This window comes from Sciurus vulgaris, assembly GCF_902686455.1.
Source record: "Sciurus vulgaris genome assembly, chromosome: 3".
Lineage (NCBI taxonomy): Eukaryota > Metazoa > Chordata > Mammalia > Rodentia > Sciuridae > Sciurus > Sciurus vulgaris.
The window spans coordinates 38,866,037-38,892,503 of NC_136463.1; the positions used below are offsets into that span (position 1 = coordinate 38,866,037).

The following is a 26,467-nucleotide window of genomic DNA, read 5'->3' on the forward strand; positions in this document are numbered from 1 at the left end:
AAGACTAGTCAACACAAGAGACTGATCAACAGTACAACATTTCAGGTGAGAGGGAGACCAGAAGACATCTAAGACCAGGGTGCCTAATATTTCATTCTGAGTTGCTTGTATCGCTGCAATATAAACCACCATCTCCCCTAAGTTTTCAGGGAAGTCTGATATGTCCCCTACCCTCTTGCTGGTAGTGTTACAAGAGAAAAAGGGTCAGGATAGTAGAGGGAAGTGGGTCCTGACCCACATCCACCCCTCATGGCGAATGTGGGCGGTTTAGCGTCTGCCCCCCCAGGAGGGTGTGCTCCTGGGCTCCTCCCAAGCCTGATCACAGAGATTGGCCTGTGAGAGGGACACAGGACCCACACAAGGCCAAGTGGAATCCCTCCCCAAGACTGCTAAGGAACACTGGGAGAAAGCAGCTCATTCCTTACTGGGATTGGGTGGGCTAGAACAAGGAGACCTAACATGTGGCTTTGTCCGTTTCTTCCACCTCTGCATGAGGAAGTCCCTCTTCAGGGAAGAAAATTGGTCAATATATAGAAGGAACAGAAATGAAAAGTGGAATGTAAGAATCCCCTGAAGACACATGGAACATCATTTATAAACAAGAATGAAATCCTGTTATTTGCAGCAAAATGGATAGAACTGGAGGATTTTTCTTTTTTCTTTTTTCCTTTTTTTTTTGTTTCCAGTGCTGGGGATTGAACCCAGGGCCTTGTGCAAGGCAAGCACTCTACCAAATGAACTGTACCCCCAGCCCCAGAACTGGAGGACATTATAAGGTGGGCACAGAAAGATAAGTGCTGCATGTTCTTTCTTGTATATAAGCAGACAAAAGGAAGTAGACTTGAATGTAGAATAGTGATTTCTGCAGGTTGGGAAGTGGTTGGAGAAGACAGAGGGAGATTGAATTGATCAGTTCACACTGCATGCACTAGCATCACACTGAACCCCATTAACAAGTACAATTAATATACATTATTAGAAATTTTTAAAGAAGTTCCTAAAGACATTATTTAAGCTTTGGATCAAGCTGGGCCTGAAGCTTGAACTGCTCACACATCTTCCAGTTACATGAGTCATTTCCTTTTTGACGAGGTGGTTTTTGTGTTTGTTTTGTTCTGCTTTTTCAGGGTTAGAGATTAAACCCAGGGACACTTTACCACTAAAACACATCCCCAGTCCTTTTTATTTTTTTATTTTGAGTCAGGGTCTTGCTAAGTTGCCCAGGCTGACCTAGAACTTGCAATCTTTCTGCCTTAGCTTCCTGAACCACTGGGATTACAGGCATGCACCACCATACCTGGCTTGATTAAGCTTATTTTGATTACATTTCTGCCACTTTCAACCAAAAATTAATGAGCCCTTCTACTGATCTACTGATGCCCATGTGGGGTAGGATCTCTCTCTCTCTCTCCTCTCTCTCTCTGACAAAGTCCAACAAAAACAAAGTCCATTCTTCCAAGTGCAGCAGAGCTCGAATTGAGCTCCTCCTCAGTAAATGAGTTCTCTCCCTGTCCCTTATCAAGGGGCCCTAAGGGAAAATATAAAGCCAATGCTGCCTCAGAGAGAGGAAAATATGACTTAGAGACAAGAGGAAAAAATAGAAAGTCTCGTCCTTTATATTCAGAGGCAGGGGCAGAGGAGTGGAGAGCTGGAGTCCAGGGCTAACAAGCAGTATGTCATGAAGTTCTGCCTTCAGATAAAAGAGGGTGCGAGAGACCTGAAATCAGAGAAGATCATGTTTAGCTTTAGTAATTGTGGTGTATCCATGCAGTGGAATGCTACATGGCAATGAAAAGGATAGACGATGGATAAGCACAAGATGAAGAAGTTTCACAGGCACAATTTGGAGCAAAAGAATCAGACCATAAGAACATATACTACGTTGTCCATTAATATGACATTCAAGGACAATCTAAACTGTCAAGATGTCAAATACTAGTTACCTCTGGGGCATGAATTTTCACTATGAATGAACAAAAGGAAGCTTCTGTGGATCCAAATGTGTTCTTTACTTGGAATCGAGTGGTCTGGTGGTTACATAAGAACATTTAAGTATAAAAATCCATTAAAGCTGCAGGTTTTATACACCCCAGTCCATGCGAGTTATACCTCAACAATTTTTTTTTTAATGAGATGGAGGACTAAGAGAGTAGCAAAGCAGAGGTGGTGACTGGTACTGCTCCCTGGGGAACCGTGTTCCTGTGGGTAAGAAGGGAGGTGACAACATGTGGAGCAGGCTGATGTAGCCAGCTCCCATGCCCCCCTCTCCTCTGCTGCCCACTAGCATGGAACCGTCTTAAAGGTGAAATGGGCCTGGGGAGGGGCAGGGAAGCGCCCTGGGGGTAGAGGAGCATCACTCTCTTAGGGACTAGCACAGGTCACCAAATCTACCTGTGTGAAAAAGAAGGACAGACTCTTCCTAAAAGTGACTGTGGGAAAGAGGGCGCTATGGGAAGATGGGCTTTCATGTTTTATTTTCTGGTAGGAAATTTTTGTGAGATATTTTCCTATTTTTATCCACTTTCCCCTTCTGTCATTCGAGAAGACAGTCCAGTGTATACATCTCTGCCCTTCTCAGGGGAGAGACGAGGCAGGATAGAAAGCGGAACTGTCTCTGGCTTGTGTGTTCTAGAATCCTGAGTGTCCTGCAGTGAGAATAAGAGGATATACATTCAGTGTCTTCGCCAGAGGAGGGAAGTTGTCTTCCAAGCCACAAAGAGCCTCCCAGTTTGAACTGGAGGGAGGCAGATGCTGCATCCATGTCCCAGCAGAGGCAGGGGGAAGCCTCCAGGGCTGTGGGGAGCCTCCAGGCAGATGGGCCAGGGTTTCCACAACCTTCCTCAAGTGTGACCTCAAACTTCCAGAAAGCCCACAGCTATGCTAACTCCAGGGAGCATGGTTCAGCAAGAACTTGGGGAGACAGATAATCCCATGGGCCCCCAAATACCTGAACCCGATCCAGAAAGGCTGAGGTTAAAGCTTCCTATTAGGCCAGCAGGAAAAGTGTACATCAAATTAAGTTATAGGACTGAAATTTATTTCTTGTCAAGCTGAGTTTGTAGATTTAGATTCCTTTTACAACTCTGAGTTCTTCCATATCACTCAAATCTCTTATAAGGATTTAAATCTTTTTCATTTGAATCTCAGATATGTTTGTGTTCCGTGCACACTCGCCATTAATTTTTTTTGTCAGTTATGTTTCTGGATGGAGAACTACAGAGGGAGGCAGGTGTCGCCCTGATCTGGTCACAGCTCCCTCCTTCCACTCTGAGGCTGACCCACAGTGGGCTGCTGCCTTTCTCCCTCTTGGGCTGGAGAGCAGCCTGTGGCTGCTGGTGCAGGACTGGCTGGGTGCCCGCCCACCTCCTTTCTTGTCTTACCATAGGACAGTTCCTGCCAACCTCTAGGGCAGCCCTTTCCTCCCCACCCAAGCTCCAGAAATCCCCCGCTGGGTGACCAGCTCTGCGTTTCCAGAGTCTGCTTACATCTCACAATGGCAGGGCTTGCCCCAGTGGCCCTCCAGTGGAACTCCTGAGTCAGAAAAGCCCCTCTGCTTCCTCTTTTCTAACCGGGGTTCTCCCTATCACTTTCTCAGAAGCATCAGTTCTGTCCCAATTTCAGTGGCAGCAACCCTGCCACAGCTCAGCTCACAGGAGCAAGAGGAGGGGTAGCTGCCATGGAAAAGGAAACTCACTCACCTGAGGTCTCGCTGGACTTCGGATTCACACGGCAGCTCTGCCATTCGACTTCTCTGAGCCTTGGTTTCTTTGTTAGTGACATGGGGATGATAATGCTACCTATTGATGACTCATCGTAAGGATTCAATATATAAATAAATACCTATATTCTGGGCTGCCATGTCCTGAGCTGCTTTCCTTTGCCACACTCTTCTGCTGTGATGTTCTGCCTCACCCTGGGCCCAGAGCTATGGAGTCAGCCCTCTATGGATTAGGGCCCCTGAAACTGTGAGCCCCACATAAACTTCTTCTCCTCTAAAAAACTAAATTAACACTTGTATGAGGCATTACCTGATATGACAGAGGATTTGGGGAGAGGGGACTGGGACAGGGAGGAGCCACTGCGTGAGTCAGGCATCTCAGAGGACCTCTCCTGAGAGCAGCTGAGGGCAGACAATGCTGGTCTCAGGGGCAAGAAAGCTCCAGGACAGGGATGAAGCTCCATGGGAATTTTCCCTCCAACCCACGGAGCACAACTGCTCCCACTTGCTGAGCACCTACCATGTGCCAGGCATTGTTCCCAGATGAAGAAACAGTCCAGCAAAAGCAAGGCAGTCACTTGAATTTGCACAGCTTAAATGGCGGAGGCTAGAACATGAACCAAAGATTGTGCAACTCTGAAGACTGTGCTCTCTCCCCATGCAATACCCTCTGTCAGAGGAGATAATGATCTGCCCTCCCTCCCCCGACTCTTCTTCTAGGGGATGATGGTATTTTGGGTGTCAAAATAGGGTTCTGAAAGCCTGTTTCCCCAGTGTGGTGAAGGGTGGGGTGAGGGGCCGAGACGGTCACAAGACCTTGGAGGACCTCTCTGCAGAGCCTGAGCTCCCACCCATACAAGGGGCAGAAGAAGCTCCAGGACTTGCATGAGCTCCCGAGGGATTCTTTCTCCAACACCAGGACATGACATTAAAATGGATCAAACATTCACATGACAGAAAGTCCAAAATTTACAAACTTGATATATAAGAAAAAGGAAGTCTCCCTCCATCCACCAGAACTCCCTCCTTCATCCTTCTTCGCAGGAAGGTAGCCATTACTGGCTTCTTACACCACCTCAAAATAGATGCCTATGCATTTCACAAGGGTGGTGTTGAAGCATACCATGTAGACCATTCTGTTCCCTTGCTTTTTGTTTGTTTGTTGTTTTTTTATTTGTTTTTCGTTTTTTTGCTTGCTCTATCTTAGAGATCATTCCACGTCTGCACGTACGGATGTCACGTGCACAGCCCAGTCATGCCAGGGCACCGGGGTAGGTTGCAGGCAGGCCAAAGAAACTGCCTAGAGGCAGGGCGCAAGTGATGTGATTTATTGGGAAAAGCTTTCAAGAGACCAGTAACTGCTCCAAAAAGAGTTCTGTGGCAACAGGCTGACAGAGAGCACCTGTTACTCACGGTGCCTTGCCAAGCCCTGCCTCCTCTCCCTCCGTGGCGTTTGGTCCAGTGGTGGCCGGATGGATGAGTGGTGTGTATCCTTTCCTCAGTGCCTTCAGTTCTGCCCCAGTCACCACCAGGAGTTTTATATCTTAGGCTGCAGAAACAGTGACATCATCAGCATTAGCTTGCTTAGTTTGCTTGTGTGACCAGCATCCCAAGAAGCAACTGTCCTGCTATACATGCAAGTAGGTAGTTTTCTACAGATAGCACTAACTCACCCTCGTTCCCAGTGTGCCTAAGATAGAGCCTGTGTCCTTCAAGCTGGACTTCCCAGCTAGGCTGGTTTGCTCTCACTGTTCCCTAGTGTTGCAAGGTTTGGGGGAACAGAAAGGGGCATTCAGATTTTTTTAAAATATTTTTTTAGTTGTTAACGAACCTTTTTCTTTATTTATTTATATACGGTGCTGAGAATCGAACCCAGTGCCTCACACATGCTAGGCCAGTGCTCTGCTATTGAGCCACAACCCCAGCCCCATTCAGGTGTTTTACTGCCCCTTTTTTCTTCAAGGACAATACAAGGGAGTTACCTTATTCTTTTTAGTGCTGCCTGACATTCCATTACCTGTGAGTTACAGAATTATGTCATCAGTCCCTTACTGATGGACAATTAACTGCCTCTAATCTTCATTACTACAAACCACAAATACCTTGTAGCAATCAAGTTTTACAAGTGTGAATACATTTGTAAGATAAATTCCTAGAACTAGGATTGTTACTGTTTATTAAATACAATTTGTGGGTTTAAGTTTCTAATGGATTATCCTCAGCCTACAGAGGTTACAGCAATGTATAGCCCGAAAGGAAAGGCAGCAAATGGAGTGAGTTTTACATGAAGAAAAGACCTCTTGGTGGAAGAGATTAGCTGAGGGACAGTCAGATGAATGCCTGGTCCAGCAATTCGGCACAGGACAAGGACAGAAAAGGAGCCAGCACCACCAACAGGTTATTCCCTGCAGGCAAGTCACCCATTTCACAGATGAGAAAAGAAGTTCAAAGAAGTGACATGCTTCACTCAGGGTCCTGGGGAATCCTCTAAGTCCAGGGATAATTCCTCCAAACAATAAGCTTCACCCTCTAACCTCAAGCTGTGGTCTCCTCTGTTGACTCAGCTACAATTTGGAGAATCCCACTTATTCCTACTGTGAGCAAAAATAGTTGGGCCTCCCACACAGTTCAGAGCCTCCCCTGGGCATTCATTACCACCCACAAGCAGGCCCAGTCTCACACCTACATCCTCATCCAGGTGCTATTTCCAGGCTACTGAGGCTCACAGAGGCCTGACTGTTCCCTTCTCTGGGTTACAGTGATTACCTGGACATTCACCTATCAGCCCAAGCAACTGAAATGTTCAACAGATCCTCTCCAGAGACACCACTGGAGTGGTGGGCAGTGAATGGGTGCTATGTCAGCCCTCTGGACATGGAAGAACCATTGTGAAACAGTTTTTTTCTTTGTACTTGGAAAATACTTTCACACCCATTAACTCGCTTCACCTCCACAGACATTCCGTGAGGTCTCCCAGGCAGAGATTCTTGCATTAATTCTTCTCGATTTAGAGAAAAGGAAAAGGGGGTATGACTTGCCCACTGCTAGAGAGAAGCAGAGACCAGAGGCATCCCGGATTTTCTGGTATCTAATCTTGGTTTCATTCTACTCTGATCCACAATAAGCAGTCTCCTAGTGGTATGGGATGTTCACAGAAAAATCTCATCTGCCCATAGCTATAATGACATGTCGTGTCCCTAGAAATATTCTTTTGAATCCTCCAGAATATCTTTGTTTCAGCAAGGTAAATCCGTTGTGAGGAGACTCTTGAGATGTTTCTGATTGGTGACCTCACACTATGTACTATATCCAAGTACTTGGCATAACTTCTAGAGCACACTGGGTATCATCACATGATGGTTGGATGGATAAATAGATGGATGTGTGGGCAGATGAATGAATGGATAGATGGATAGCTGGGTAGCCAGTCAGCAGGGGTAATGGTTGGTCATATTGCTTGTTTGTTTTGTTTTTATTTTTCTTCATAGCAATCTCCATTCCCAATATCATCTTGATGTCTTTTGTGGAACTACCTCCACCGGGGATACAGTCTCAGTGATCCTGAAAATCAGATGCTCTATCTTCTTCCAGCCAAGAAGCAAGCAAATGACACAAACTTGGCTGGTCATCTCACAGCCTCCTAGGACTGTGTATCCTTAGTAGCAGAGCAAGATGATGATGGAAATATTAGTTGGAACATGCAAATTGATTTGGGGGAGCAGTAGGGTGCCTGCCCCCCAAATCCCACTCTAGTGTACTAGAAATCATTTACTTTTTCATCTTTTAACCAAAAGAAGAAAAGTCCTCAGAAATAGTATTTTCAGACCTCCATTTCCCACATGAGAAAACTGAGTCCCCACAAAGGGCAAATGGTTTAACTGAATCCCACAGCTAGTTTTGGATCTGACCTGGACTAGAACTCAGGTCTCCTACTTTCTAGTCCCTTGCTCCTGCTCTTTGCTGCTCAAAGTTGACTCTAAAAGAAATGACTAAGGAACAGAATTTTCAAACCCTAATTTGAGGAAATTTTCCCAAGAGGACTTCCTCACCCAAGCTGAAACTCCTCAAAAATGCAAATGTCTAGGGAGGTTCTAAGATACCCAATATTCTAGTCAGAATATTCTGCAGGCCTAAGTGCTGAGGGAGGTGGGTAGAGGGAAGGGAAGCAGCAGAGATCAGAAGCAATGGACAGGAAGCCAAGGGACTTCCAGGATCAACTTTAAAAAGGAACGGAATACAGACCGCAATTAGAGCACTGGTAGGTGCCCAAATTTTGTCACTTCCTTTATAAGCCTGTCTGTGAAACTCCGAAAAAGAGTCTATATACTAGCCTGTGAAAGGAAAGAAGGAGGGAGCACACCTCACTCCATGGCCAGATTCGAGAGAAAGACATCCAGTGAAGGACAGAGGATGAGGCTGAGTGTCGGAGGTCTGCTGCACAGTGACAGAAAATCTCAAGGCAAGTCTGAGTCATCCCCATTTTCTATGTATTTCTCCCTAATAAAAATTAAGCTGCCAGGGTCTAGCATGGCACTTGACAGCTCATGGAAAATCCCTGTCCAATTCCCTGCCCCGACCCCCAGGCTTCCTAGTTCTCGTCTGAGATGAGGACCTTCATTGAGAAGGAAAGAACATTGAGGGAAGAAAACTGAGACCTGGACTGGGCTTGTGGCTCAGTGGTAGAGCGCTTACCTAGCATGTGGAAAGCACTAAGTTCAATCCTCAGCACCACATTAAAAAAATAAAGTAAAGGGCTTGTGGCTCAGTGGTAGAGCGCTTGCCTAGCATGTGTGAGGCACCGGGTTCAATTCTCAGCATCACATAAAAGTAAGTGAATAAAATAAAGGTCCATCAACAACTGTATATATGTAAGTTTACAAAAAAAAAAAAAAGAAATACTGGAAATTTGGAAATAGAAAGGGAAGGAACTGTTTTACAAGCACCTACTTTGTGCTAGAAATGATGTTGGACAGTTTATTAATTACCTCATTTAATCCTCTGAGGAATCCTAAGAGCTAGGTATACTTAGCTGCATTTTCAGAAAAGAAACCAAAGTATATACAAGTTAATAATTCATTCAAAGACATTTAAAAAGTAATTTCAACCTCCAGGCTTTCTGCTGGGGCCTAGGGACAGCAGAAATGAGGGGCAATCCTCTGGCAATAAGAATTCCTAGAGAGTAAAGGAAAGAACATTTCTTAAAGCAGTGTGCATGAAGAAAGGGGAAGGAAGTTGCCAACACACATAAGAAAAGCAGCAAAGCTGAAAAAGAGGAAAAGCAGCAAAAATGGACTCTGATGTATTAGAAGAGTAGGACCAGAAGTCACCTGCCATTCAGCAATTTTGAAAGAACCAGTACTTTCCCCAGGGCCTTGCTCCCTGGGCCACCCCACCCTAAGGTAATTTGTGGTGGGCTCCTCCAGTAACCCCAGGCAGATGAGCACCGTTCCCAGCAACAAACACACCACATGTGGTCTCCAGCTGCAGAGACCAAGTGGGTGTGCACAGCCACTGTCCTGTGTGGGGAAGGTGAGAAGACTGGGGGGAGGCCAAGCTGCAGCCCTCCGTCTGAATGTGGTTGGAACTAGGAAAACAGTTGTTAAAGTCAGAACCTCGGTGTGTGTCAAACACACATTTGGTGACAAGTTGTTAAAGTCAGCACCCCTGACATAGTCAAACGCACATTTGGTGACAGGGAGGGAAAAGAAGGGAAGAAAAGGAGGAAAAGAGGCAGAGCAAGAAAACACAGAAAGAACGATCCAGAGCTGGACCAAAAGGCAAGGGTAGGAGGCAGTAGAAATAGTCCTGGATGGGGTTTGGACCTGCCACCACCTGGTAAGTCCCCTGAGCCTGCAAGGAGATCCCAGCTTGAACCTCTGCACAGCTGCCTCCTGCAGGTCCTGCAGCCAGCACCAAGCAGAGCACCTGCCCCAAGCAGGGTCCTGCAGAAACAGAGGAGTGAGGCAGGGGCTTCCTGTCCCAGGTGGGAAGGGCAGAGAAGGAGAGATCAACAGGGGAACAGTTCTCTAATTAAAGCCCATGAGGAGAAATGGCTTTGCCTCTGGCTATTTTGGGGGGACCAGATTCCTAAAGGATGTGTGGACATTCCCTGCTTCAGGCATTTTGTTAAGAGTAGCCAGAAGAGCCAGAACTGCCACCGACACCATCCTGGGGAAACTCCACATGTGACCAAAGCCTTGGAATTCAAATGGAATAGAATTTCACTTTCCCTGCCTATGCTTAGTCAGCTTAGGTCGGCATATAACTTGGCTGGCAGTCAGATTAGCTTAGGAAGAGTGAATGACAGAGGGAAATCAAAGTCTGGGCCAAGACAGGAGGGGTGGAGTCGACTGGAAGGATGTGTGCATGGCTTCAGTGAGACTTATGGAAAAGGTCTGATGAGACCTGGCCTTGTGAGCTGGAGCAGCTCATCTATGAGCTGGCCAGGTCTATGAACCAGCTGTATGCCAAATAACAAGTGTAGGTCACTATATATTGGTGAAAGTATTCACAGCCTCCATCAGATTCTCAAAAGGTTCCATTACCCAAAACAGGTTTGGTCACTTTACAGATGAGGAAACTCGGGCCCAAAGGCAGTAAGAAAACTTATTCAAAGTCATTCTTACCAGCCATAAGAGAAAAATACTGCATGATCTCGCATATCTGTGGAATCTTAATGAAAGTTGAATACATGGAAATGAAGAGTAGAACTGTAGTCACAAGAGGCAGGGAAGTAGGGGATAGGACAAAGCAGACAGAGGTGGAATAATATAGGATGAATAAGTCTAGAGACCTAAACTACATCATGAAGACTATAGATCATCATACCATATAGTATACTGAGAATTTACTAAGAGAAAGGTATGCACAACATGCACAGAAAGCGGTAATTATATGAGATGAATATGTTAACTTGTTTGCCTGCAGTTATCATGTCACTATGTTTGTGTATTATCAAAATTTCAAGTTGTACATCTTAAATTTTTTTATTAAAAATACATAGAAATAAGTAATAGAGCTGAACTTTTTTTTTTCAGTATCGGGAATTGAACTCAGGGTTGCCCTACAACTTTTATATAAGTATATATATATATATTTTTTTTTTTTTCAGTACTGGGGATCAAACTCAGGGCCTTGTGCTTGCAAGGCAAGCACTCTACCAGCTGAGCTATCTCCTCAGCCCTATATTTTTTATTCTGAGACAAGGTCACACTAAGACAGGAAAACTGGTGTCACACTGGCTTCCAACTTGGGATCCTTCTATCTCAGTCCCTTGAAGCAGGAATTACAGGCATGTGCCACCATGCCCAGCTCAGAGCTGGATTTTGAAGATGCTATATGAAGTTATTGATTTAGCATGTATCATATCCAAGACAGTTGATGAAAAGCAAGGGGAGATTCTAAAAGACAAATAGAAAAGGCATAAGATGGAATACTGTGTTCCTGGAGTTAAGACCAGTGGAAAGATGATTCACAATTAAGGAGTATATATATTTACTTGTGTGTGGTCTGTCTCCCTCCCCAGCCTACTCCCACACACAACAGCCCCAGAAAGCAGGTCTTTGAACACCTTGCCTACCAGGGTGTCTGCAGTGCCTAAAACAGTGCCTGCATCACAGCAGTTCTCAGCAGCAATGTGTTGAGCAGTGTAGACCAAGCACCCTGAAAGGACAGGGAGGGCAGGAATGGCTCCATGTTATTTGTACCTCACTTCACAGCCCCCTAAACACATCCTGGGCATTATGTCCCTTATCCTCTCAACCATCAGTGCAGTGGGTCACACAGGAAGGAGTTCCTAATTTTCAGGAACACAAAGTACTAGGTGAATAGTAATGAGAGTGGCCACTCATTGAACCCCCACCCGGTACCAAGTTCCATACTGTTTACACAGGCTTTCTCATTTGTTCATGGAATCAGCACATTAAAGCCAGAGAATAACTTAAAGATAACTTGGTAGGTCAAGTCCAAATCCTGATTTTGCACAAGAGGAAGCGAGTGATAGGAATGGGGAAAAAAAAAAAAAGAAAAAAAAATATATATATGATCTTCCCCCTTCCCTGCTCCTCACAATCCACTAAAACCACCAAAAGGGAAGAAAAATGCTCCTGAGATTCCCTGTGCCTATTCCCATTCAACCACTATCCTACCAACTCATCGCCAGTCCCCCACAGACACACTTACACACAGTAGGAAGGTTCATTAGGATGCATAGATGAGAACATGTTGTCCCATCTGTGTGTGGGTTGCTCAGCTAGTGTCCCAACTCAGCATATCTGGTGCCCAGGAAATATTTTCCTTTCTTCCATAAAGAAGGAAACTGATACCAAGAAAGGAAACAGAGTACCCAGGGGAAAATTGCCTTGGCAAGAGTTTGGGGATTTCTTTAGAAATAATAGAGTGTAGTAGAAAGTGGTCATGGGTTCAACACTGAGTTCTGTCACTAATAGGCAATGACCCTCAGCTAGTCACTTAACCTCTCTAGGCTCAACTGACCTCTCTGTTTAAAGGAAGACTTCTTGGGGCTGGGGTGTAGCTCAGTGGTAGAGTGCACCTGGCATCTACAAGGCCTCCAGGGCTGCCTCCCTGATGTGAGCCACACAGGCATCCAAAAAAATCTGGTCTCAGAGCCCACTTAAAGGTTGTGGGCCCCCGTAGATGCAAAGAACCTCCTTGAGCCTCAGTTTCCGTTCTTTAAAGTAACAATGATGACCGCTCTGCCGTAGTAAGGAAGGTGATTTAGTCAACCCCAGCCACTAATTACATGTGACAGTACCTAACAAGAAAATATTCTCAGTACTGGGTTACATTTTTTTTTTTAATTTGTTTTTGTTACTGTCAATAAACATTTTTCTCTTAATTCGGAAGCCCATTTTCAGCCCCACCCAGGCTAAACTGTCGGGAACAATCCAGCATGCAAAGGTGGACGACCCTGTGGTCCTGATGAAAGCAAGAAAGCCCTTGTGGAGAAATGGCTCCCACGGAGGAATCATTCAACTCACATCTGGTGAAAAAGTTGCCACTAACCAGCTCAGATCCATTGTTCCAGTCACAGAGTGGGTTCCCTCACCTCCCTTGGAGATTATATGTCCAAAGGACCCTCCCCAGTAGAACAGCACCCACAGGCAGGACCTGTAAAAGAAACCAAAAAGATCCAGTGGCTCTGATCCTGTCCTAACCATGCCCACCCCACCCCCTTACTCCCACGATAGCAGCTTCCTACTCTCTAGGGGAGACTCTGCCCTGGAGGTGATGCTGAGGATGCCTGCAGAAGAGGTTTCCATCGCGGTACTTGGTCAAGGGGGAGCTGATGAGCTCACTCTGGATGGGAGGGCAGGAAATAGACTCAAATTTCCAGAGGCTATTTCAGTTTTCTTTTCCAATTTATGCAATTTCACTTATGATATCAGCTAGTGCTTGGTCACTACTTTGGAAACTCCCCTTGGGGGCGGGGTGCTCCCTCTACTGGCCCTGAGTCCTATAAAAAGCCAGCCTGAGCTGCAGAGGATCCCTGCAGAGACTCCTGAGACAGCACCTGCATCACCCACAGCCTCCTCCCACAGGTACCATGAAGGTCACCGCAGCTACCCTGGCTGTCATCCTCACCGCTGCCGCCTTTTGCATTCCTGCATCTGCCTCCCCATGTAAGTCTGCGCCCTGACACCACAGAGTAGGTCCACCCACTGCCTAGAAGGTCCACCCCATCCTGTTATTCCAGCTCTTGCCCTCTTTTCAACTATCGCATGTATACTGTCTGCATCATGTTATTTACATTCTTAAATTTTGTTTTACCCAGATGTCCTGTTACCTCTGATAGATCTCTATGCCACTTGTGGCAGGGCCCCTAGTCAACTTTTCTGGGTCTCCAAGGTCTATAATCCTTGAGTTTTGTAGGTGTTCACTGAGTGTGGTCTGATGCTGGGAGTATTGGTAGGCAGAGGAAGCTGGACTGACCTTGAAAACTGAATGACTCTTCCTGTCCCCAGCAGGATTTCTAAGAAAATTCTAAACTCTCAACAAAATCCTCCTGAGATGGTCATGGTCTCTCATTTCACAGATGGAAAAAAACATGGGGCTCGTGAAAGAATAATTAAAACAAATTAAAAGTCTACTGTGGAGGGATTGTGCTGATTGCTTTACCTGTCATTTTATTTTATACAAATATTCTCTGAGTAGCTGTTCTAGATTTACAGATGGGGAAACAAAGGCCCAGGCAAGTTAAATAACTTGCCTAAGGGCACACCCACCTAGGAAGTATTCAAATCCAACTCCATCCGACTGGGATAAATACTACTGCTCTGCTGGGAAGAGACAACTACACTTTCCAACAGCATCTTATTAATTGACTAACAAGAGGTTCTCTATTTGAAGCCCTTCTTCCTACAGCCCCATCAAGGACTCCCAGGACGCAATATGCAAATTTCTGAATCCATTTAGGATCTTGGCTGAGCCAAGGAGCCAGCTTTGGAACCAATTCCTCCCAAACCCACCCACCTTGATTTCAAATAAATCAAGTTTTGAATTCATCAGGGATTCTGGAAGGGTGAGAATGAGAGCAGAGAACCCATGACAGAGGAGAAGGAGGCCCAGCATGACCTGAGAGCCCAGGGAAGTGGGTTATGATATAAAGGAAAGGATATAAGCTTGGCTCAAGGATCAATTGACAGGGAAGAGATACTTTCAGGCTTCTTTTGGAATTTCTATTCTGCTACTGTGTGTCCATTACCAAGTGCCTTTACAAAGTTCCACTACCAAGTTCCTCCAAGGTGGATAACAGTCTTTTCAAGATCAGTCATGTAAAATAGCAGCACAGTGCCCAGAGTGCACTGGCAATGAATGAAGGGGGGTGTCCTTTCTTCCTCCTTTCTCACAGATGCCTCGGATACCACACCCTGCTGCTTTGCCTTCATCTCCCGCCCGGTGCCCCGCAACCACGTCAAGGACTATTTCTACACCAGTAGCAAGTGCTCCAATCTAGCAGTCGTGTGAGTCTCAATCCCATGGATTCCTCCAGAGGGGTGAGAAAGGGATGACCTGGCTCCCAGAGCCAATCCCTCCAATACCAGGCACCCTCTCAGAGGGTGCCCCACCCACTCCCACCCATCCTCCAGCTACTCAAGGAGCCACAGTGCTTCCATCTTTAGCCTCCGGGTTCCCAGCTACAATGTAAAAGAACTAGACAAGGTGTCTTTGGAGGACCCTGCCCACTTCCTGGGCTAGGTCCTGGGTTCCTCTTGCTGGTGCAGCTTTTACTTGAAAAGAGCCTGAAATGCCCCGACATAGAGAAGATAGACTCCATCATTCCTTTCCAGTGAAGAACCCTAGAGTCCCCCACATCCCACACCTAATCAAACCAACCTGGACCTCAAAGGAACTGGGGAGGAGGTCTAAGTAGTTCAGGGGTTAGCAAAGCAAAACAAAATAGCAACAGTAAAAAAAAAGAAAAAAAAAAAAAGAGCTTTTCATTTGAGAAGAAATTTTAAAAAGAGAGAGATTCACTTTTAAGTATGCAAGCTGATACATTTGGGGAAATGTATAGTCCCTATTGAATGGGAAGTGCCTACTATGTGCCAATGCCTTATGTACATTACTTCTAAATTTCACATGATAGCCCTGACAGGTAAGCACTATTCCATGTTTCAGATAATGAAACTGAGACTCCAGAGAGGTTTGTTGACTTCTCCAAGATTGCACAGTGAGGACAGAGCCTGTCTCTGGAGCCTCCTTAGTTGCTTAAGAAATGGAAAATGATAAGAGACTGAAAATGGGGCTTGACCCAGTGGCGCAGGCCTCTAATCCCAGTCACTTGGGAAGCTGAGGCAGGAGAATTGCAAATTCAAGGCCATCCTGTCTCAAAATTTTCAAAAATATATATATAAAAGTCTGAAGATGTTCAGTGCTTGCCTTGCATGTGCAAGGCCCTGGGTTCATTCCCTAGTACTGAAGGCAAGGGGGATAAAAATGGGGCTATCATCAAATTTCCTATGAAAATTCCAAGTTTTTAGCCCAAAAAAATGTTCATGACATGCAAAGTTATAGGTATTCAAAAGTGGATTTGGGGCCTGGTGAAACAAAATATTCTGGTAATATTTTACATTACCAATTTTATTTCTGAAAATGAATAGTTTTCAAAAGGAAATAAACTATTCCCTAAGCATCTCTTATGGGCAGAGATTAATAAAACCATCATCCCCGCCCTATGGGCTCACAATCTAATAGGCAATGAGACAGACACAGCAATGACTAGAGTACCCTTTCAAAGAACATCACGCAGGATGAGAGGGAATGTGTCCAGTTCCAAGGGTGGAGAGAGGATTTAGAAGAGGTTGCTGCAAAAGGTGCTGTTGGGCACGATTGGGATGGCAGGAGAAGCCTGTGGGGTGGAATTCACCAGGCAGAGTGTGTGCCTGCAGGATTCTACTTTGGTTTGTGTAGAGACTCCACGTAGGGAAGCCAAGGGGACCCCTCGGATGTCAAGAAAACCAGCAAAAACAGAACTGTCAAGTGTAAAATGAGCCAGAACAGGGAAAACCTAGAAAATTGGGGTCCAGTTAAAATGCTACTGTAGCTACCCAGATGTGTGGTACTGGAAGGAGGAGGAAAGGAGAGACAAGAGAAAGGAACATTCGAGGTGGAATTAGCCAAGGCAATGGACTTGAGGTCAGGGCCAAAGAGGAGAGAGAGGTTGACAATGTAGCTGAGAACTCTGCCTACATAGTTAGAGAAGAGTGGAATGCCCTTAAGTCTCAAGGACAGGCTGTTTAAAGAGGAAGGAGGCAAGACAACCCTGTGGAAACAGCTGGGGGATGGAGGAGAGTGTAAAGTAAACAAAGAGCTGGTAGCTGAGGACATTCTCTTAGAGGAGGAAGGGGCCTTCCAATACAAACAAGGCAGGGTGGCATTGCCTTGGTGAGCACAGGCCCTAGAGCAGGTCTGCCATATCAGAACCATGCATGCCACCTGGTAAACTTAGGTCCCTCACTTAACCTTCTGAACCTCAATTTCCTCCACCAAAATGGAATGATAGAAGCATTTCCCTCCTTTGGTCACCATGAGAATAAAAATGCTTCAACTACTCCCTGACATACATAAAAGTAATAAGCGAAATTTAAGAAATGAATGCAATCCATTCATCTCTTTGCTCATTCAATAAATATCTATTAAGCACCAACTATGTGCCAGGCCCCAGGGTCCAAGACTCAGGAAAGAACACAGAGAAAAGGGCAGCAATTGAGATTGCCAGCTCTGAAGTTGGAAGGAAGGAAGTCAGACAAGTAGAGGGTCCTGAAAATGGGTGAAGGGAAGGAAGCGGTTGCAAGGTACCTGTTCTTTGGTATCATGCTGCAAGGAGGAGGAAGTGGAGACTGGGCAAGGCTCACCTCAGGTGTTGGTTTCCTGACCTTTTGACTTCCTGGCCACAGGTTAAGGGTGCTGAGGAGAGAGGGCTGAAAAGGACAGGGTCTATGTCTGAAGCTTCCACACCTTTCCAATAAGAAAACAAATGGCGGGGAGGCAGAAGAGCCAAGAACACCCCTTCCACTGCTTTCCTCATCAGCTCTGCTCACCATGGACACAGATGGACAAGTGATCTTGGGTGAAGCTCAAAACAGCAGAAGAGTTGCCCTGAGAACAAATAGTATCCATAATAGAGCCCAAAGAGCAACCAGAAATCCTCATTCTCACAACACATCTAAACCTTCACTTTGTCTGAAAATATTTGGGCACAAACACATGCAGAATATACTTTAAGAGAGTTAAAACAGGCCGGGAGTGTAGCTCGGTGGTAGACCAGTTGCCTAATATGTATGAGATGTATGAGGCCCAGGGCTTAATCCTGGGGAAAAAAAAATTAAGATGATGGTATGTGTTTTACCACAAATTTTTTAAAAAGTTCAAATGCTGTTAGACATGGAATCAGAATTACACAAGGTTAGTGACTTTGAAAGACATATGGATAGATGCCTATAGAAAGAATGAAATCAAACTATAAGAATGAAAAAGATATTTAAATGAGGTAGGCACATAGCATATCAGAATATATTTGAGCATAATTCTTCATTCTAGGGAACACACAGTATTTTTAAAATATGATAGTTATTGCAAAAACAGTCTGATTTACAAATTACCTTTGTTGCCTGGAATACATAATTAATTCCTTTGTTAGGCCATATAATATGGCATACTGTGTGGTTCAATAAGATTTTTAAAATAAACTTCCAGATAGCTGCCCAATAGTTAATTTTCTTCCTATGAGAACCTCTAAAATATTTAATCAGATATACTAACTTAAGTAAAACACATGTTCAAATCCCCCCTAAAATAAGAGTAATGGGTAGGAACACATCCTAAAGGAGAAGCCAAAATGAAAAAGGGCCAAGTAGGCAGGGCTGCCCCCACCCCAAAATATGTGTTAATGGGTAGCACTCCTACCCAGCCCACAGTCTGCCCCACCAAAAACCAGGCTCCCAGCAGAGAGGCAAGGCTGAACTGACCTTCATGACTCCCAGTTTTTATACTTCCAATTTATACCATCGACACCTGTAGAGATAAGGCCTCCTACCTTCACATCCTTTACATTCTGGTTGGTAATTTGGTAGAAGCATTTTGGCACTGCCAATCTCAAGTCCCTCAACCTCTCTGGGCCAAGGTCCAGGACCAGGACCTTGGTCTCATTTTGCTCTAATCCACCCTAAAGCAGAGGTCTCATAGCATTCCAATAACAATAACTATACACGCATGTTATTCTTGTATTTTTTTTCAAAACTCATTATGTCATTTGAGATCCACAACAATTATGCAAAGCAGAAATTATTTCTATCCACATTTTAGAGGTTAGCAAATAGGCTCAGAGTCCCTATGTGATTTGTCCACAGTGATCCAACTACTAAGTAGTGTAATGAAGACTCGTTCTTTCGTTCACCCACCTGTGCATAGATATATTCATGGGTTCATTTGTCGAGTGTCTACTCTGTGCCAGGCACTGTGTTGTCTACAGTAAAATCATGTGTTCCTTTAAGCACTTTTCTTAAGCACATCCTGGGGAACATTTTTTCTCTTTGCATGGTGAGCACCCGCACAGGGCCTGGGAAAAGGGAAGTGCAGAGAAAAGGCAAATGGTTAGCCAGTTCAATCCTGGGCTCCAGAGTCTCCATATCCCCTTAGCATTGCAGGCTGCATGTGCCTGGGTGGGGGTCACAATGTATACAAGTTTGCTTCTGGCTTGGAGCCCTTAGACCCAACAGAGGAAGAAATATCTTTTTCTAAAAAGAAATAAAACTTCAGAGAGCTCCAAAAAGGCCATACTCCAGTCCCATCACCATCTCCTTTAATGCCTCAATCCACTTCATCCCCTAAACTGGCTGTCCTGGTACTTACAAGGTCTCGCTCTCTTCTCCTCTCCCACAGCTTTGTCACCCGAAGGAACCGCCAGGTGTGTGCCGACCCAGAGAAGAAATGGGTTCGGGAGTACATCAACTCTTTGGAGATGAGCTAGGACACCTTGAACCTCAGCTCGTGTCAACTCATCTGTTGCTTCCTGCTCTCATCCTAACCACCTTGGGAAGCTACTCCCCAGCCTCCCACTCCCACTTACCTGTTGGAGGGGAGATTCTACCACACAGCAGCAATTAGAAAAGACTCCCTGACCTAAGCCTGACGGCGTTACTAAGGTCCTGCCTTGGCAATAGGAAGTCTCTAGTCCCTTGGCTTGGCTATGGTTCTATGACTAGATAAGGAAGTCAGCATGCCTCTCAAGGAAAGAAGGAAGACTGGGATCCTGTAGAACTCTCCCATGGCCAAAGTTGCCATCTTAGGCCCTCAGGAGGGCTGACTATCCAACATAAGAAATCAGCTATTTTCTCTCTTTTTACCCAGTGCTGGGGATGGAACATGCTAGGCAAGCACTCTACCACTGAGCTAGATCCCAAGCCCTTTAATTTTAGAGACAGGGTCTCACTAAGTTGCCCAGGCCGGCCTCAAACTTGTGATCCTCCTACCTCAGTCTCCTGAGTAACTGGGACCACACCACTAGATCTGGCAGAAATCAGCTTTTCATTAAAATTTTCAGTGAATTACAAAGCTGGCTCCTGGATTGATTTCCTCCTTGAGAACCCTCCTTCCCCATGAGCACTAAGCAACAGAGGTCCAGGTCTGAATATATCTGCTGCCCACACTAGACTTGGGGGCCATGGCCCACCCAGTGAGCAAGGTTGGGAGCAAAAGCTCTCTCTCTCTCTCTCTCTCTCTTTCTCTCTCTCTCTCTCTGAGGAGTGGTGAGGAGTGGGCAATGGCAGGCAGAGCAGGCAAAGTAACTAAGGAGTGACTTATCCACTGGGTAGAAGGGACAACAGTCACTATGTCCCAGCCCCAAGCCCCAGGAATTTATCTGTCTCCCTGTCGTGGTACCTCCCTGTTTCCTCAAACTTTGGTTGGCCCTTCCACATTAGCCTACCCTCTACCTAATCCCCAGTGGGTTTCTTTACCACCCTTGTCCTTAGAACAGGATAGTGGCAATCCTGAAGTTTCCAGTCGTTCAAATCAGGAGAATGAGGCATTCTGTGGTTTTCACAACCATACCAGTACCTCTAAAGTGAAGTACTCCAACTTTCACAACTATGTTTCCCTTCACATGAATATATACTGACAACAGATATAGGCAACATTAATTGAGCACTCACTATGCACCAATCCTGGGCTCAGCCTCACAAATTCATCATCCTTTTTATGGGGAGTAGTTGTTATTATTAGCCCTGTTTACAGTGAAGAAAAAACATGGCAAGAGAAGGAAATGATTTGCCCACAAAACCCTACACCCCCCCCAAAAAGTAAGGTCTAATGCCAAAGGCCATATTTTTTGTTTTTTACCTTCAAATTGCAAATTTTCAAACTGACATAAATTTGCAAGAATCCATTCATGTGTTCTTCACCTGGATTCAAATATTAACCTTTTACTATATTTGCTCCCCCCACCCTCTCTCTTTTGTATATATGCTTTTATCAGAACAATTTGAAAGTTGCAGAGATGATGTCACTTAACCCCTAAAAGTTTCAGTATCTATATTCTAATAGTAAGAACGGTCTACAGAATCACAAAAGGAGCAAAACACTCAGGAAACTTAACAGTGACACGATATTATTTTCTAGTATACAATCCATCATCAGATTCCTCTTATTGTCCCAATAATGTCCTTTATAGCTATTTTTTAAAATTAAGGATCCAATGCTAACACACAACAAAGGCAAGGGGAGAATAGAAGTTCTTTGGAGTAGACAAATGAATTAGAATGAAGGGAAGGGAGGGGGACAGGAATAGGAAGATAGTGGAATGAATCTGACATAACTGTCCCATGAATATATATGAATACATTACAATGAATCTTCACATCATGTACAGCCACAAGACTGGGATCCTAATTAGCATAAGATAGACTCCATGTTTGCATAAATACATCAAAATGTACTCTACTGTCATGTACAACTAAAAATAACAAATTAAAAAAAAAAGAAAAGTAAATTGCACTAATGGAAAAAATCAGGATACAATTATGTACACATATTGGATTTATGTGTCTCATGTCTTTTTTTGTGTCCTTTAGCATATTTTTTTCATTTTTTCATAAGGACACTGATAATTTTCAGTTCAGTTCAGATTTTTTTCCCCAGTACTAAGGATTGATCCCAAGGCCTTGTGCATACTAGGCAAATACTCTATTACTGAGCCATATCCCCAGTCCCAGATCCGATGTTTGTAGAATGTTTCTCATTTGGGGTTTATCTGATTATTTACCCATAATTAGATTTAGGTTAAACATTTTTGTAGGCATATCATGGGGTGATGCTGTCTTTCTCAAAACACTACATCAAAGTACATCATGCCAGTTTTCTGGTGATGTAAAGTCTGATGACTTGATGGCCCATGTACTTTTGCTACAATGGGTTGCCTGCTGTGTGCACTGTGGTAGGCACTGAGGGTGGGGTGGGGAGATCAGAATAAAGAGGTACATAGTCACAAGCCACAATCTTCACCTTTAGGCAGGTCACAGTTCAGTGAGGAATATGGCCCTATGAACAGAGTAAACATATGATAAACACCTAAAAAGAAACAACTGTACAGAAGGCTGTGGCGACATGTGGGCTGGGGCAATTACATCACTGAGTGGGGTGGGGCTGGGATCCTGGGGAGGAGAATTCAGAGATGAGATACCTTTTTTTTTCTGGTACTAAGGACTGAACTTAGGGGTATGCTATCACTCAGTTGTGTCCCCAGCCCTTTTAATTTTAATTTTTCAGATGGGATTTTTCAGATAGGGTCTCACTAAATTGCCAAGGCTGCACTTGAACTTGGAATCCTCCTGCCTCAGCCTCCCAAGTAGCTGGGATTGCAGACATAGGTCACCACACCTGGCTAATATGAGGGAACATTCAAATGGCGTTTGAAAGATATGAGTAAAAGTTTAACAGGTAGAAAAGGGAGGGAAAATACTGATAGGTACAGGGAACAGCATATGCAAAAGTGGGAGGCAGGAAAGACAGATCTTTGGTATCCTTTTGCTTGTTTGCTTGTTTTGTCCCCAACGCTTTTTTTTTTTTTTTTTTTTTTTTTTGACTCAGGATTGAACCCAGGGATGCTTTATCACTAAGTTACAAGCAGCCCTTTTTATTTTTTTATTTTTTTGAGACAGGGTCTTGCTAACTTGCTTAGAGCCTCGCTTAGTTGGTAGGCCTTGAACGTACCATCCTCCTGCCTTAGTTTCCTGAGTTAGAATTACAGGAATGCACCACTGCACCCTGCTGGTACTGTCTCTTACAACCAAGGAGGGAGTGTATGTATAAAAGGGGCTATCCATCACAGCCATCTTCCTGATGGCAAATCCTGAGAACAACCCCTGCCCCTAATGTGGGCTTACTTGAGCCCAACAGTTCACTGAATGCTTTGATTTTCTTTTTTAATTTATGCCTCACCACAGCCCTCGTAGTTGGCCAGACAGGCATGACTTTTCCACTTTTCAGACGAGGAAAGTGAAGCTCAGATAAGTCAAGTAACCAGATCTGTCCACTGGCCATTAGATGCCAGGAGTGGGTCTCAAGAATGGAACTTGAGGGCTGGGGAGATAGCTCAGATGGTAAAGTACTTGCCTTGCAAGCACAGGGCCCTGGGTTCGATCCCCAGCACCGCAAAAAAAAAAAAAAAAAAAAAAAAAAAAAAAAAAAAAAAGAATGGAACTTGAGTGTTCTATTTACCAAGGCGATCTGGTTGCTAACACTTGGAAGCTTCTACCTCGGTGGTCCTTCTTGTTCGAGAGGACAGGTCTCCTCCAGTCGTGCCACCACTCCCCTACAGCCCTGAATTCCCTGCTGCCCAGAATCCCTCTAACCCCACCAGGATAAGAGGATGGCCTACGAAAAATCAGGAGATATCTCTGAAATCGCCAGGTCAATGATCAAGCACCCATGGCTAGACTATGAATACAGGAACAAAGGTGAGGCTGGAAGGAACAGGAAGAGAGCCAGGGGCAGGGGCCTGAAAAAGCAAGGCTACGGGCTCCCCATTCCAGGCAGGGGCCTGAGTTCAGCAAATCCATGAGAAAGGTCAGGGCAGGCCTTTGGACATGTTGATGGCTCCTGGCAGCCTTCAAAGTAAGTCTCTAGCTCCGCAGCAGGGCTTACAGGGTCCTCTTAAGTTGGGACCCTGTGTGTCTCCCTAGCTTCTGCTCCCACACCTGCACCCTGCTCTCCGCCCCAACTCTCATGCCACCAAGTCTTTACAGAAGATGTTCCCTGCGCCTGATGCTCTTTCCCCTTCTCTGTATGGCTTACTCCAGCTTGTATGAAGACTGACTTGTGTATAATCTCCCCTGGAGAACTTCCCAGATCTTTCCAGCCAGGTTAGATGAGGTGCCTGTGAGGTGTAACACTTGTTTCTCTCCGTTAATCACTAAGAAACATTTCTGTTTCCTTTATTCTCAAAATGTGGTTCCAGGAGCAAGAGCACCACCATCTTACTAGAAACGCAAATTATCAGAGCCCACCCCAAATCCAGTGAATCAGATATAAAGAGTCCCAGAAATGATACTAAGAGTTCCAGAAATCTGTGTTTGAAACAAGCTCTGCAAAGTGATTCTTACACACTTTTTGAGAGACTGAAATTTGTTTGAGAAACTGAACTAGACCAGTGGTTTTTACCTTTAGCTGAACATGTGAATCTTCTGGGAGCTTCCTAAAATGCCTAGGCCCTTTCCCCACAGAATCTGATTCAATTAGGCTTGCCTGGGGCCTAGACATGCTCAAAGTTCCCCCAAATAATTCTATTATGCAGCCCAGATTAAGAATACCCTGCTAGTCTCCGTGTTTCTTAAATTTCAATCATGTAGGAATTACCTGGAATCTTGTCAAAATTAAAATTCTGATCAGTAGGTCTAAGGGGGAGCTGAGATCAGCATTTAGGAGGAGCCCCAGGCTCGGGCACAGCCACCACCCCACAGACCACATGTAGAGTAGCAAAGTCCTGTACTGTGAGACTATGAGCCCCTTAAGGGCAGGAATCACGCCTTACTTTCTTACCTCCCTATTATCTAGCAAAATATCTGATGCTAGTATTCACTAAGTGTTGAATAAACAAATGCCTGAATGATTTTTTTAATTAAATTTTTTTTATTTTTACAGACTGCATTTTGAATTCATTATACACAAATGGGGTACAACTTTTCATTTCTATGGTTGTACACAATGTAGATTCACACCATTCATGTAACATACATGGGGTAATACTGTCTGTCTCATTCTACTATCTTTCCTTCCCCAACCCCTCCTGCCCCATTTTCCTCTACACCATCCCAAGTTCCTTTATTCTTCATCCCCCCCACCACACCACACCCCTTCATTATGTATCTTCATCCACTTATCAGAGAAAACACTCAGCCTTTGGTTTTTTGAGCTTGGCCTATTTCACTTAGAATATTTTCCAACTTCATCCATTTACCAGCAAATGCCATAATTTTATTCTTCTTTATGACTGAGTAGTATTCCATTGTGTATATATACCACAGTTTCTTTATCCATTCATCAATTGAAGGGCATCTCGGTTGATTCCACAATCTAGCTATTGTGAATTGAGCTGCTATGAACACTGATGCAGCTGCATCACTATAGTATGCTGGTTTTAAGTCCTTTGGGTATAAACTGAGGAGTGGGATAGCTGGGTCAAGTGGTGGGTCCATTCCAAGTTTTCTGAGGAATCTCCATACTGCTTTCCAGAGTGTCTGCACCAATTTGCAACTCCACCAGCAATGTATGAGTATGCCTTTTTCCCCACATCCTCGCCAACACTAATTATTGCTTGTGTTCCTGATAATAGTCATTCTAATTGGACTTAGATGAAATCTTAGGGTGGTTTTAATTTGTATTTCTAAGCCACTTTGCATGCTGTCTTATTGTACCATGCATACATACTCTTATCCTCCTGCCAGAACTCAGAAAAGCCATGACTCGTGCTCTACCGCCCTTGTCCTACTACCAGGTAAGACCTCTAATTTTGGCCACCCCAAGAGATGTGTCAAAGCACAAGGAACAACAAACTACTCCTTTCCATGCAGACTAGTTCACAGAAGACATTCTTAGATGAGTCACGTTCTTCTCTGAGCCTCAGGAGCTTCCTCTGCCATAGGCCAGCCCCTGCCCACCTGCTGCAGAGTTGCTATGACACAAAATCTACAAGGCCTGCGCCATGCAGGGAGTGCTTACTAATGGGAGTCTTTTTTATTCGTTAACATGGGGATTCTCTGACACAGAAGGCCCAATTAAGTTTAAATTTCAGAAAAACAATGAATGTTTTTTAGTATAAGTATATTTCAAATTCCCAAATATTTCATTCATTACCTAAAATCCAACTTGAACTTGAACTTGACATCCTATTTGGGTTTTTGTTTTGTTGTTTGTTTTGCTTGTTCTTTGCTAAATCTGGAAACACTATTCACCATAAATCAGTGCTCCATTTTCTGAAATCATGACAATCACTTAAAAACCTATGACTGAAGTCCCTTTTTCCTATTGCACAGAGAGATATGTTGTAAAGATAGGGGGTTTGAGAAGAGATAAGGATGAATCCCAGTCAAATCCTCAGAGAAAGTCCCTGACCCACCCCAAACCCCCATACAGGAGAGCTGTAGTTAAGAGCTGGGAGTGTGGTTCAGTGATAAGAGCAGTATGGCATGAATGAGGTCCTGGGCTCCATTCCAGTACTGCAGGAACACACACACACACACACACACACACACACACACACATATGGTTAAGAGATAGATTATCTAAAGAAAGTCTGCTTTCCTAACTAACCTATTACATTCATGAAGGCAGGAAAGATAACTACATCCCTAGCAGATACAGATACTCAATAAATATCTGAATGAGCAGTCATTTGTATTTTCCCCACCTTTAGTCCATATCACCCAACTCTTACCTTTTCATGTCCCTAACCAAATGACCTTTTCAAAATGCTTTAAGATCCTCAAATAACCAAACAGTATTCAGATCAACTTACAGGTTGCTTTGCAATCTGGTCCTCCTTTGTTCTTTTTTTTTTTTTTTTTTTTTTTTTTTAGAAAGCCACAAAAACAGCATCAAATTTACTAGAGGTCTCATTTTTTTTTTTAAAGAAACAAGTGAATTAAAAAAAAAAAGAAAAAGTGAAATTAATTTTAATAGCGTATTTTACTTAACACAGTCTATTTAAATTGTTATCTTTTTTGATATGTAATT

General features: G+C 44.4%; 1 protein-coding gene and 1 long non-coding RNA gene across 2 annotated transcripts; one reads left to right on the forward strand and one right to left on the reverse strand.

Annotated features, from left to right (window-relative positions):
- Positions 1 to 1,485: 1,485 nt before the first annotated feature.
- On the reverse strand, positions 1,486 to 26,283 carry LOC306656667. The gene is made up of 8 exons (XR_013762603.1): positions 26,250 to 26,283; positions 18,640 to 18,797; positions 5,132 to 5,267; positions 4,235 to 4,388; positions 3,699 to 3,793; positions 2,948 to 3,213; positions 1,944 to 2,645; positions 1,486 to 1,717 (listed from the first exon to the last, which is right to left on the reverse strand). It is a non-coding gene; the product is annotated as an uncharacterized lncRNA (long non-coding RNA).
- On the forward strand, positions 9,421 to 19,341 carry CCL5 (C-C motif chemokine ligand 5). The gene is made up of 4 exons (XM_079132120.1): positions 9,421 to 9,553; positions 13,279 to 13,359; positions 14,589 to 14,700; positions 19,121 to 19,341. Exons 2-4 carry the CDS (start codon positions 13,284 to 13,286, stop codon positions 19,206 to 19,208), a joined length of 276 nt encoding a protein of 91 aa, XP_078988246.1. The 5' UTR covers positions 9,421 to 9,553; positions 13,279 to 13,283; the 3' UTR covers positions 19,209 to 19,341.
- Positions 26,284 to 26,467: the final 184 nt, after the last annotated feature.

Bases quoted from the DNA above. Each gene is read 5' to 3' on its own strand.
- CCL5 (XM_079132120.1), top strand. From the start codon at position 13,284: ATGAAGGTCACCGCAGCTACCCTGGCTGTCATCCTCACCGCTGCCGCC. The intron at 13,360-14,588 runs GTAAGTCTGCGC...CCTTTCTCACAG, and splicing joins TCCTGCATCTGCCTCCCCAT to ATGCCTCGGATACCACACCC. The intron at 14,701-19,120 runs GTGAGTCTCAAT...CCTCTCCCACAG, and splicing joins TGCTCCAATCTAGCAGTCGT to CTTTGTCACCCGAAGGAACC.